The sequence below is a fragment of the Typha latifolia genome, chromosome 10, assembly GCF_019914945.1.
Source record: "Typha latifolia isolate L0001 chromosome 10, TyphaL0001v2, whole genome shotgun sequence".
Taxonomy (NCBI): Eukaryota; Viridiplantae; Streptophyta; class Magnoliopsida; order Poales; family Typhaceae; genus Typha; species Typha latifolia.
The window spans coordinates 2,154,112-2,167,663 of NC_133095.1; the positions used below are offsets into that span (position 1 = coordinate 2,154,112).

The 13,552-nt window shown below is 35.6% G+C and overlaps 1 protein-coding gene across 1 annotated transcript; it reads left to right on the forward strand.

Moving 5' to 3' along the window:
* Nucleotides 1-777: 777 nt before the first annotated feature.
* Nucleotides 778-13,275, forward strand: LOC140796553 (AUGMIN subunit 3). The gene is made up of 18 exons (XM_073149598.1): nucleotides 778-1,073; nucleotides 1,612-1,648; nucleotides 2,158-2,261; nucleotides 2,907-3,102; nucleotides 3,790-3,856; nucleotides 4,018-4,121; nucleotides 5,226-5,310; nucleotides 5,438-5,495; nucleotides 6,058-6,189; nucleotides 6,460-6,529; nucleotides 7,566-7,623; nucleotides 7,706-7,761; nucleotides 9,282-9,434; nucleotides 9,768-9,879; nucleotides 9,953-10,094; nucleotides 11,377-11,452; nucleotides 12,461-12,556; nucleotides 12,728-13,275. The coding sequence occupies exons 1-18, from the start codon at nucleotides 898-900 to the stop codon at nucleotides 12,854-12,856; spliced, it is 1,851 nt and encodes a 616-aa protein (XP_073005699.1). The 5' UTR covers nucleotides 778-897; the 3' UTR covers nucleotides 12,857-13,275.
* Nucleotides 13,276-13,552: the final 277 nt, after the last annotated feature.

The following is a 13,552-nucleotide window of genomic DNA, read 5'->3' on the forward strand; positions in this document are numbered from 1 at the left end:
CCATTATTACACTATCAGATAGATGGAGAGAAATTATTAAATAGACACGATGAAATCACGATAGATAATTTTATTTGTTGTCTAAACCTCGAAAATCTATAAAATCATATCAGGCTGCTCAACTTCTGGGGTACTTCCATGAGTTAAGACTAATTACCAACTATAATTATGCAAACTAATCAGCCATACGGTAGGGACTTCCCACGAGTTACTCATCCTAATATTAATTTTGCTCAATCCCGATTAACCGTGAAGTTATGTGAAGTTATATAGAATTTAGTACATATGAAAAATATAATGGATAAATTTGTTTAGACATCTATAATATTTCACGTTTTTAGAGGACTATATAATTAAAAATTTTCTTATATGAATATCTTTTTTATTTTAGGAGTGTATATGATAATAAAAGAAATTTAGAGATTATATGCGAAAAACAATAATAATTCAGGTGTCTAATTGAAAAGAGAGGGTATGTTCTTACAATAGGACTGAAACCTAGGCGGTAATATGCAAAAACGAAAAAGAAAAAGGAATTTTCCATTTTGCATCCTACATTGTTTTTAATTCCACCCTTATCGGGGGGTTCGTTTTGAAAATCAATAACAAATATAATATTAGGTTTAGGGTGTTTTTGATATGTTTGTGAAAAAAGGATCCAATTGAAAATAGTGAAATATAGGAAGGGTATAGACGCATAATGAAGGGTGTGAAATGAAAATGTTCCAAAAGTTCCAACCCAACCAACTAATCCCCCGCCCCACCCATCATCGCACCAAAGCTTAAGCCCTTAAGCGAAACCCCCAAATTTCAAAATTTCCACACCTTTCTCCTCCAATTCCGGGATCGAGACAAGAAGAAGACGCTGAAGAGGCGCTGGCATTGGCAGGGGCGGCGATGAGCGGCGCTCGGCTATGTACGGTGTTGACGGAGCTGGGATTTCACGGTCAGGATTCGCTTGATCCGGATAGCTTCGAGTGGCCGTTCCAGTACGAGGAGGTCCGACCCCTTCTTGAATGGATCTGCTCCAGTCTCCGGCCTTCGAACGTTCTCTCGCCATCGGAGCTTTCTCAGTACCTCTCTTTCTCTGTCCTATCGATCTTTTTGTCTTTGTCGGGTTGGAAGAGGAAAAGGAGATCTTGCCGCGTCTTTCTTGGGTTCCGCTGTAAATTATTGGCGGTTTTGTGTTTAGGTTGGGAAATGGTCGGAAAATTTGATAGTTTATATCGATTCGACTTGGTGCTCCGTTCGGATTATTTGGTTTCGGGTTCGTGAGTTTCTTCATTAATTGGAGCTTAGTTAGGGAAGAAAAGTTTGCTGGTGCACTTGGTACAGTATTCCTTTGCTCTTTTATTTTTCTTTACTTGGGTTTAAGAGAAAAGACGTTATTTTGCTGCGTTTTGCTTGGGTTCTTGGCGTGAATTATGTTGTAGGTTGGGAAAGAGCTTAGACATTTTGATGTTTTTTCTGGTCTGAGTTAGTGGCTCAGTTGGATTGTCTGAGTTGGTCAATTAGGAGAAAAAAAACTTTGCGGTGCACTTGGTCAAGTATTTCTTTGGTTTGGGTTTCTCATTTACGTGCTAATTAGACATATGATAATTTGGTTTACAGGTACGAGCAATTTGTGCAAGAAGAGAAGCTTCTGGAGGTAGAAATATTTCTCTTTATTGTTAACAAACTAAGCTTGGAGATGTACTGGTTTAAATGTACGAGGCTTCGTGCTGTTCTATTTTGATTTGATTATGTATTATGAACTTTGAAGAAAATAACGCATTACTAACTTCAAGAATAAAACAATAAATATGCACTGTGATTATACTTTTATCTCATCACCCCTTTTCTCCAACAAAGAGAAAAGGGAAAAGGGAAAAAAAATAATGAATATAATATGATAAATTGTGCAGGTAGATATGCACTAAAATCATAAATTTTACGAAATGACTGAAAATGCTTGTGATGAGATTGTTGAATCTTGAGAGAAAATTGCACAGAAGATAAGATTTAGAAACTTGACCCAAATATTTGGAATAGAATCTATTGATTGTTTATGTCATATGCTTTTTTAATATCAATTGTCATTTGTTTTGATACAAACTGCTTCAATTTCTTTAAGCTGCACTGTCCAGTATCACATCTTGTAATGTGGACATATTTTAGGGGGTGGACCTAGATTCTGCTTTTGATAGCATTTCAGCCTTTTCAAGCAAGAGAGACAACCAGGAAGCAGTATTTGGAGCTGAAGAAAGACTAATAGACATCCGGTATATTCAGCCATTCTCTTTTCATTCTTCCTATTTTCACAGATCTCTATATCTATGTAACTATTTTTAAGTGCCAAATTCATTGTTATTGTTTGGTCACATTGTCAACTAATTCTTGTAAGCATCACATAGTCGGCCAGGTTAGAAACGTGAGGTGGCTGTTCTCATATTCTGCTTGTTATAATTCATAGTATGGAGTAAAACTTCCATGTAACGTGCAATATCTATTTATTTGCCAACATCTTGATTACTGGAGTAGTTCAATCCAGCATACAGTTCTTTATTTATTACATAAACAGTATAACTTGCATCGTCCAGTATATTGTCTTAGCACATAAAATATTTAACAATTGTGGTCATGAAAGGTGAATCCATCAAATTGAAAGTTTATTAGATGCTCATCATGCATATTATACATGTTGCCATGTGAAAAGCATCTGTCATGCTAACTCACAGCTATAAATATTGCAGAATTTATGTTTCACAAAACAATAATACCTGTTGCTGTAGGTTGTAGCCAGTAAGATTGATTTTAAAGTCATCGCTGGCAATCTGCTTGCTAACTTCATTTGTCAATCAAAGTTTTATGCCTTCATCTGTTTATCTCAATTTTCATCGTTAATAATTACCACCTTTTCTTTCCAGTGAGGCAAAGCTAGCATACAATGCTGAAGTTCTAGAATTGCAGAAGCAGCTTGCACGCCAACAGTCACAGTTTGATTTGCTGACAGGTCAAGCTTCTGCTCTTATCCAGGGAAGAAGGGCACGAGTGGCAGCTACATCTACAGTTAATGGTCAACTCCTGTCATTGGAAGAGAAGCTTTCTGCAGAGAATTTAGAGGTATGCCATATTCTTGATGAAGGCTGCAGGTAGTAAATCAGATCTGATCTTTACTATCTCTTTTTCCCTTCTATTATTGATAGTGATCTAACAAAAGATGCTGGAGGAGCTCTTTAAACTTGTATTGTAGTTTGGTATGCCAATTCCAGTTCTTAGTTTCCAGATATACATCTGCAAAAACAATTTCTGTTGTACAGCCATATCTTTTGGGAAAACTTGACCTTGAAATGAGCTCATCATTAGAGTACAAGTACGATGCCATCCATTTTAAAGCACTGATCCATTCCAGTATGCACAATACTTGGAAATTTAGTTTTAAGGTGTTTGGAAACAATTACAGATGTTCAATTCCATGTGAAAGTGAAACTTGTAGTGTTTCAACTTCTCATCCAATTATTCTTCCATAATATTGTTAGGACTTTTTGATGGAAGGTGCAACCTAAGCTGCCGGAAGTTCAAGATATTTCGTTTGCTGTAACTGAGAGAAGAATAGTAGATTGAGACTGAAATTTGGAATCATTTACGTTCTAGAAAACAACTGCATAACTGCTTAAGCTTAAGCATACTCTGCTCGAGTCCTGACTAGGTGTCTATGTGATCAATTTCCTTTATGATGCTATAGAATGTAGGTTAACTTTGAAACTTAATCTCATTATACTTTATTTTACTTCTTTTGCCTACTATCAGATGAATGCAGTTCTAGGAAAAATTGCTGCTACAGCTCAGGAGCTCGCTCACTATCATTCAGGGGATGGTATGCTTTCTCAAGTCCAAAATTACCATTGGTCTGATTAGCACCTATGATTTTCTTTACAACAATCTAATGATTCCTAATAGGTAGCTAGATGATAGTGAATAGCTGAATATGTACGTAATTTTCCTTTGTGCTTTTAAGTAATATAATCTGATGTGCAGAGGATGGGATCTACCTAGCATACTCCGATTTCCATGCTTACTTGATTGGAGATTTAGCTTGTACCAAAGAGCTAAACCAGTGGTTCTCCAAGCAATTTGACAAGGTACAGTCTTCCCAGTTATTGCTTTATTTATTCAGGTATCTGTTGTTATCTACTATATTTTGTTTCAAATGACATTAAGTCAACTGAGATTTTCATAAATTGGTTGGTATATCCGAGCCTTCCTAGGAAGTAGGAAGTTATTCATCTGATACAAGGATTTTACAATACTTTCACTTAATTTAAGATCAATGGTTTGAGTTTGCTAGACTTGGTGAGATTTCTTTTTGCTAAAGCATCTGTGGAAGAGTATGGAAGATTAAGTAGGCTTACAAAGCACTTTAGAATTTAAAAGAGATGGGCCACATATTAATGTTACCGTTCTCACTAAAATTTGCATTCTGAATTGCACACTATCATAAAGTTAAACAAAGAGAATGAATCAAGAAGTGGAATTATATGTATTTGAACTTCAAGTAATTTACGACATAATTGTTTTAAGAATTCTTTGAAGTGTTAGGAGTGGGTATCAGTTCTGCATTCTGCAGTAGATCTTGCACTTTGGCTAGAAGATTATGGCTAATAAAGAGCAGAAATATAAACTTATATGCCTGCAATAGCGATGTGTGTCACAATATTGTCACAATATTGTTGCTTTAAGCCTTTAACTATCTTTTTGAATTTAGACCTGATTATGTACAGTAGAGTGAATGCGCTCTGAAGGTTTCGTCATATCATAATATATCTCTGCCAAAATATGTGCATCAAGTTTTATTAGTGAACAATTGTGAGGTCAGTTCATAATATTCATGCATAGTACTGTCCTGCAAAAGTTCCCATGCTTTCTTGCAGAATCTAGTCATTTTCGTATCTTGGCTTCAGCTTGATTGGAACTACCGAGTACCGATGACGATAATAACTTAGTATAATATTTGCATTGCAATGGTTATGAAGAATTGAAGATGACAGAAACCTTGTTCTCTATGCTGTTGGATTGCTACTTGGGATCATTGCTAGTATTAAGCTATTTATGCTGTTTGCTGCAAACTTTTCAGTGCTTTTGTCCCATGTGATTTATATATTCAATATTTGCAAATATTTGGATCAATGTACTTTCAAAACATGCTGATTATCTTTGTCAATACATTAATATGTTGTTCCAATCAGGGACCATTTCGGCTTGTTGCTGAGGAGGGCAAGTCTAAATGTTCATGGGTGAGTCTTGATGACATCACTAATTGCTTGATAAGAGGTAAGAACCTTCAGATTTCTTGTGATTCTTGTATTTCTGCTTATTTTGTTTCCTCATTTGTACTTTCATTGTCCTTGGAGCTACAAATTTTATAAGCTTATTTTTCTCTATTTGATGTATACAATAGGGGATTCTGAGAAGTCGCATCATCACCGTGTAGCTGAGCTCCAACGACTTCGTTCCATGTAGATATCTTTTGGTTTGATCCTTTTCTGGCTTTACTTATATTTTGCACTACATATCATGCAACTCTCAAAGCTACTTGATGCTTCTTTTTTTTCTTCATGTTTTGTGTACATAATATGTGAATGCCTTTATCATGAATATTTATTGTTGTTTGGGTATTTCCTTGTTTTGATTTGTGTTTTAGTTGGTTATTGGGTCATATGTGCTTAGGGATGACATCGGTTCTACATATTGAAATTCTTTACCCTCTGTCCACGTACTATTTTATGTCTTGGAAACTAAATCAAGTTGCCTGATATTATGAATTATTCTCAGCATTCCTTTTATTGTTCTGGTCGAGTGTAAAGTATTGTTGATAAGATAAGCTCATGAAGTAATGAAAATGTTTCACTGTCACAACTTCTTTATTTCCACGAAGATGCATAATTAAAATTATTTCTGCCACCCGAAGCTTGCACAACAAAGTTGTTAATCTGTTTGTGGAGCATATTTTCAGTTTTTGCTTTAAGATTTAACGTAGGTAAATTTGTCTGGCTTATATGTTTGTAAATTACATAACAGATTCGCAACAAGTGAGAGACAATGGGTGGAAGCCCAAGTTGAGAATGCTAAGCAGCAGGCTATACTCTCAATGCTGAAGTCTCAAATATCATCTGATGAGGCTCACATTCATCGGGATATTCATTCACTTAGGTATCTCCTACATATTTTTGTGACATACACCAGGATAACTGGATAATCATTGGTTTCTTTTGAATTAGGATTTGTCACATGCAAACTGGAGATAATTACATATGTGGAAAAGCTATTATTTTTCTGAGATTACAGTATTGGTCCTTTTAATAGCTGGGTTATCTTGATCAAAGATAATTGTTCTTGATGAGCTCTGAAGTGTGGCATGTATTTCATTAGTGTACTAGTTGTAAAGTATTTCAAACCTTTTGGATGTAATTCTCACTGCAGGAGGAAGAGTTCTGAACTGGCTGGGGAACTTGCGAACCTTTCCCAGAAGGTGCAGAAATTCTTATCCGAGGTATGCAGTAGACTCATTCTTGTCTGAAAATCTCCATTTTTCATTGTTAGGGACCAGTCCGTATGGCTTTTCTTAAATTCTGTTTTTCTGTGTGCACGCGTGCCTTGATACATGACAGATGTAGGACGGTAGATTTTGTTGCACAAATTATCAATTAAGCTAATGAGGATAGCTATAAATAGTCTATCTATATGGCATAGGCCAGATAGACCTGCGGGAGTAGGAGTCGAGCCAGTTTACAGAGCGAGCAAACAGTGTGAGCATCTAACAGGGTGGGTATAGGGACGCACCTCCTATATTGCTGTGGGTCATCCACGGTCTGCTGATTAGTTTAGTATCAGTCATCCATGTAGATTGGAAATAGCATGTTTCTTGTGCATAAGGTATTCAACTATGGGAAAAATTAACAACGTTACAATGCTTCCCATATGCATTGGTCCATTCTTTCTTGTATCATCTTTCTCTTTTATTGATTTTGATAAATAATACGATCATAACAGGTTACTATTGAGCTCTATATTTCCATACCCCGATAAAGATACACCTTCAATAAATACTATGTTGTAGCTAAGTGGCTTTTTCATGTCACTACTGTGATGTACCCTACAACCGCTGCCTAAACAAGAACATTTATTTTCTTTCTTTTTGGTTGGCAGTTCATTCTTTCTCATTATTTGCCAAAGTATATAATCAAATCTCCTATCAAGTCCTAAGTTCTTACATATTTTGACTTTTCTGTATCTTCTTTGTGAACTTCAAAACATAGAATTTGCAATTTCAAGATACTTCTACTTTCTTTTGCACCATTTCATATATGTATTAGAAGTCTCTGAGTGCTGTTCCAACTTTCAATGGTAAGATTTTCATTGTTCAAGACAGTGCAACTGAAATTCCATCAATTTTTTTTGAGAAAATTGAAATTTCATCATTTTTCTTTGTATATGTTTCTGTTTATGAAAGTATCATTTACTTTTTATTTGATGTTTAGCTGCAATTAGAGTTGTCTCATCTTTGTTCCATTCGTTTCCTTCTTCAGACTATTCCATGTCTATGCTCAGAGCTTGCTCAACTTCAAGACACGTATATTTTGCAAGGTGTGGTGTTAATGAGATTGAAATGTAGTACTTGCTGAAATATTTGGCTTGGGGTTAATGATTTTCTCATTTCAACCTTTAGGGGATTATGATTTGAAGGTTATGCGCCAAGAATACTATATTAACCGGCAAAAGACGGTATGTACATCCACTAGCTGTTAAATGGCAATGTGTACGATGAAGGTGCATAGATCTGTTTTACGTGCACCCCTAACCCAATTAACCTTCATTGCTAACTGTTTCCTTTGAAGAACTGTTTCATAGCAAATTATAAGATCTTTTTACTTGTTTAATCTCTACATGGGCACTCTCTTTATCTCCACTTGATTGACTGATTTTCAATACTATAAACTAATTCAGAGGACATAGAGTCATGATTTTCATTGGATACATAGAAGTCATGTACAAACAGCCTTGCTTTCTAATGGGGTAGGGATTCCCTCCATCAACACTGTATGGGTGGAGCCTCATGGATGGACTACTGTGCTGGCCGATACTTACCATGCCAACGTAGTGTCGACATGTTGCATGGGATGTGCTGTAGGAACACCCCTAAAGAGGTAAAAAAAACCTTTATACGAGTGAGAAAGGCTTTGTATAAGCTTTTCTTAGTCCTATGGAGGAATTGGAGAAGTACCATCGTTGCATGGAGGAGGAGTAGAGGCTCAGCGCCATTGCTAGGCTTTTGAAGCTTCATATCATGTGGAGTAGATGGGAAGATGGGAAAGTTAAAAGGATACTGGATAGTGGATATAATCCATTCTTATAAGTTACTATCCATTATATCACTTAAATTAGGATCCATAAAATAATAAGTTAGGATCCATTATCTCTTAATTTAGGATCCATTATCACTTTAAGTTCGGTTTCATTAATATATCACTTAAAGTTAGGATCCATTAATATATCACTTAATAAAGGATCCATTATCACTTAAGTTAGGTTTCATTAATATATCACTTAAGTTAAGATCCATTAATATATCACTTAAGTTAGGATCCATTAATATTCAATCACTTAAGGATCCATTATCACTTAAAGGGAGGATCCATTAAGAAAGATTAATCCATCATCTTCTTTCCCTTTCCTCTACGGCCAAGTAAAACATAGCAGTGGCTGAGAGGGAGAAGCGGTGGTGAAGCCTTCCAACTGGTTCCTCTCTTCATTCTCTTTCTTCTCTCTTCTTTCTCTTTTTTCTCCTTTTTCCTTTCCTTTTCTTCTCCTCTTTATTCTTACCCATGCCTGCCGTGTCGACATGCACATGGCATGTGCCAATGGCATGATACATTTGTTGGTCAATATTCAGATGTGTCGTAGACCAATAGTCTTTCTTGCTGTTATTTTGTTAACTTTTTTGCTTGGATTATTCAATTACTAAAGTTAGGCCCAAAATGATAATATTTTAAAGTAATATCTTCGAAATTTTTTACAGTTTAGAGTGGATATGTTTCATGAGATTGGCCAATTTTCCAAATGCACATTGCTGTTTCTATTAACTGTTTTGTTTATTGACCTGTTTCAAAATGAGATAGTATTCTTAAATAATTATTTGTTTCTTGTCAATGCTGACAACTTTCAATTGTTATAACAATAATTATCATACATTGTGACAACTGTTTACTTTAACTGATCATGCTGAAGCTTCTATTTTCATGCAGTTCATCAATCATCTAGTTAATCAGCTTGCCAGGCACCGTTTTCTGAAAATTGCTTGTCAGCTTGAAAGGAGGACCATACTGAGTGCATATTCCTTGCTTAAAGTTATTGAATCAGAGTTGCAAGGTTATCTATCGGCAGCCAATGGGCGTCTGGTATGCAATCATATGTATCACTGATAGCATCATGTATCTTCTAGGTTTGGTATAACTATGCAAGATACCCTTTACCTATGTTACTTCTTGTACAATAACTGATGATTAAGTCTATGTTCGTAGGTTGTGTCCAAAAAAAAAAAAAAAGAAAAAGAAAAAACTATGTTAGTATAACTTCTTGTTTGCCCTGGACCTCTTACTTTCTTCATGCATGGCAGCATTGGGATCAAGTTGTTTCATTTTTTATTTTTCATTGTTGTTGACTTAATAGAACATGTAAGTCAAAATTTTCCTTGAATGTGAATTGAATTTTGGCTTCCATTAATGCCATAGGGGCATTGCCTTTCTCTAATTCAAGCTGCATCTGAGGTACAAGAACAAGGTGCAGTTGATGATCGTGATACTTTCCTGCATGGTGTGCGAGATCTTCTTAGCATCCATTCAAGTAAACATCCAATACGTGTATTGGCTCAATTTGCAGGCTTTTATGTGCCTATCTGATATTTTCTCCTTTGTAGATGCCCAAGCAGCATTACCAACATATGTGTCTGCACATGGCATAGTTCAGCAGATATCAACGCTGCAGTCTGACTTACTGTCTCTTCAGTTTGAATTAGAAAATACTCTTCCAGCTGACCGAAGAAGATGCATCAACGATTTGTGAGTTCTCCTTCTTTTTGCATCATCTCATATATTGAGCTTTTAGTTTTTTTTTCTAATGTCCATAGTGGTCATATTCAAAATTTGTATTTTAGCTTGAGCTTTCTAGAAAATTCAGTTTAGTGGGTTTCTTCTTGTAAAGAACTTTTGAAATTGTGCTTTGACAGAACTTAACAGAAGTTGCCTAATTTGTGCAACATTTTCGTTCATTAGTATGAGGCTATGAAGCATGGACAAGGGATATGGCAAATTCATTTGGCTTCTATTGATAAAAATCTCAGAAGTATCTAAAAAGTATTTAAGAAGTATCCATTCCTAGCTATGAGGTGTTGTTGCTTAAATTGGGGTCTTTTTCGTTCATTACTATGAGGTGTTGTGCTTTGCTATTAATTTATCATAAGTTAGCCTGAGACTTACTAATATATTTCAACCATTTCATCCTATTTTATGTTTCTTCTTCACCTAGGATTAACTTTAGTGCCTTTGGCTACTCAGGAATCTTGTTGGTTATATTTTCTCTATCCAATACAACTTCTGCCTGCAACGTGTCATTGCCTTTCATGAATTGGAAAAGATATGTAATCCTTTTTTGATATCATTGCAAGCAACATGAAATAAGAGAGGCTGAGAGCTACATTACAAAATATGCAAAAATGAGAACTATGTTATGCTTGTTGAAATCGCCCAAGTTTCATCGTGGTAGACAAGTAATATGCAATGAAGACAACAAAGTAGGAAGATAAGCTTTGCCACCAATCATGACAAGGAAATACTATGTAGTTTTCTTAGTCATATTTGTGTATACTTGACAACCCCTAAACTACATGAACTAGTCTGGTTCTTCCTGCTACCAAATTTAGGGAAAAAGCTCTTATATGTACTGTTCAATATATTTTAAATGTTTGCACTTTACAGTCCGTTTACTTAATTAAGCATCGGCATCCAATAGAAGGAAAATTTATGAATGTCTGTTTTAAACCAGCATATGATGTTTCTGAATTTTTAAAAATTTCCATTGCCATCAAAAGGCATCACGAAGTTGTACTGTATATCAGGAGAGTGTAGATCTAATTCATGATATGAGTTATGTCCTGCTCAATCTTATAGTCTCATCCAAAATTTTACTGCCAATGTTAGAAAAGTTCTGCGAGGACTATAAGCTAACAAGAACTTGGTAGCACAATGACTTTACACTACTTGAGATAGTAGAATATTGCTTCAATATAATGTTCTACTAAATATTTGGTCTGTGTAGTTTTACAGTTTGCAACTTTTTCTGCAGATGCATTTTGATTCAAACTCTTGAACAACTCCTGTTTGCATCATCAGCAACTGCAGAACCAATATTGACTCCTAGGGTATATGTTTTCTCTCTCAACCAGTTGTATCTGTTGTATTATATAGGAACACCTTTATTCTTTTATCACTGAGATTTTTTACTCTTCCAAGTTCCAAGTGGTTTATTATTACGATTCTCTCTAACCAATCTGTTCGCTATATCAAGGTTGTGTAAATATGGTCTATGTGACCTATAATTATATGTCTATTGCATGAAAATTATGATTAGGGAGGAAAAGAGGTGTGCTACTTGCCTCCATTCTTGGAGAGGTTTCCACGATTTGAACGTCCATCCATGGGTTGCACAGTCTGGCCCAAACTATTCAAGAGTAGATGTCTTCTGTGCATTGATCTCCATAATGTGAATTCACTTACTAAGCTGCACTGCTCTCTTATCTTAAAATGATGCATGCCAAATTTCTTATAGTTAAAAGATTCACCTTGGGAAGCATCAAAGCAGGGCTAGAAAGTTTTTGAGATGATTTGCTGCTGGTCCAAGATATTGATTGTTAACTGCTAATATAATTTAAGCTTATAACTTTTGTCATGTCATCCTGTTCATTGGCTGATTGTCTTCCGCATAGAAATAACGAGTTTGAAAAGACTTAAAAAGAACAAGGAAAACCTACTCTAACCAGTCAAGGACTATATATGAGTAATTTTTCTTTGCATTTTTGAACCACAAGACACTTGTTTTCCATTTGGAAAACATTGAAGTTGAATTCAAAAGTTCAGATAGTTAGAGAGAAAAGAAAAGGAATTCTGAAGGGAGAAATTCTAAATGGTACTGATAGCCAAGAAAGGGAACAACGATGATAACATTTTCAGAACTTTTCTGCAGTATTAAAATATTAATTTTTTGAAATAAGCATGATAATTTTTTGAAATGGTGCTGTTGTCTCATGCTTGCTCGTGTATGTTGTACTTTGAGAAACTTAGACGACGCATTATCTTCTTTGTCACAAGAATTATTTCAATGGTTTTTGGCTTGCTTTCATGTGACAATAATATGTACCATTGTATCACAGCCTTTGATGCGAGCACTTGATGATATGGAGAAGGTCAACTCACAGGTCTCTGCTTTTGTTGAGGAAGTAACAGAGGTTCATCGTCAGAAGGCTGAGGTAGTTCACTTTAATTTGTTTTTGCGGATTGGTCTGTTTAGTTTCCTAACTAATAAAATGTTGAAATAAAGTGCATGAATACAAACATTATGTGAAGGGGAATACAATAAAATAGTTATGTCTTGTCCTTTTTCAATCCTCATGATCATGCTCATGATGTCTGAATCATAGATTGTGAAACATCATCCACATGAGGTCGGGCGGGAAAGGCAGGTATTTGTTGATTTCTTCTGCAACCCGGATCGTCTCAGGAATCAAGTCAGGGAGCTCACTGCTCGTGTCAAAGCTCTCCAAGAGTAACAGTTGTCTGCGTGTTCCACACAGATAGTTCCATTGTCCAGATGGATGAGCTGCAAATTCTCAAAATACAGTGGATCAACCATCCCACACTACTGTGTGTGGTAACTGGTCGCTTGCTTTCTCTTCTAGTGCATCGAATTCCTTTTCTCCTTATCACTTCTGGTTTAATAGAAAAGTGATCACCGAGAACTTTCCCTGCAACCAGTTTCACAAGTCTTCTTGGCAGGAATGGTTTCTTTTGATGCTATCTGCAATAGTGAACCTTGCAGTTGGTTATTGTTGTATTATTTCGAGATACTGTTGACACATCAAATGTATTTTGCATACCAGTTTTTTTTTTTCCTTTATACTATTGTAATGTATTTATAGTGGAAATCTTGTTACTCTTTTACATATTTTATATAATCCCATCTTGTTCATCTCTTCACCCTTCGAAAGCATTTTAGTACCACTTCCCACTTACATTGACGATGATATTTTTGTCCGAGTCTTCTTTACTAGTTGAATCCACAAATTTTACTCAATGAAGTCAGTGGAATAGTACCTCATGTCACTGCAACAGAAGCGGCCAAAACAAATTACTGTAGTTGATTTGTTAAAAAGATCCGTGGACTTCCATGCAAATTATAATTTATCCATGTGGGTTTGACTTGATTTCAATGTATACTCGTGTGATTTAAATTTAAGCACTTAATT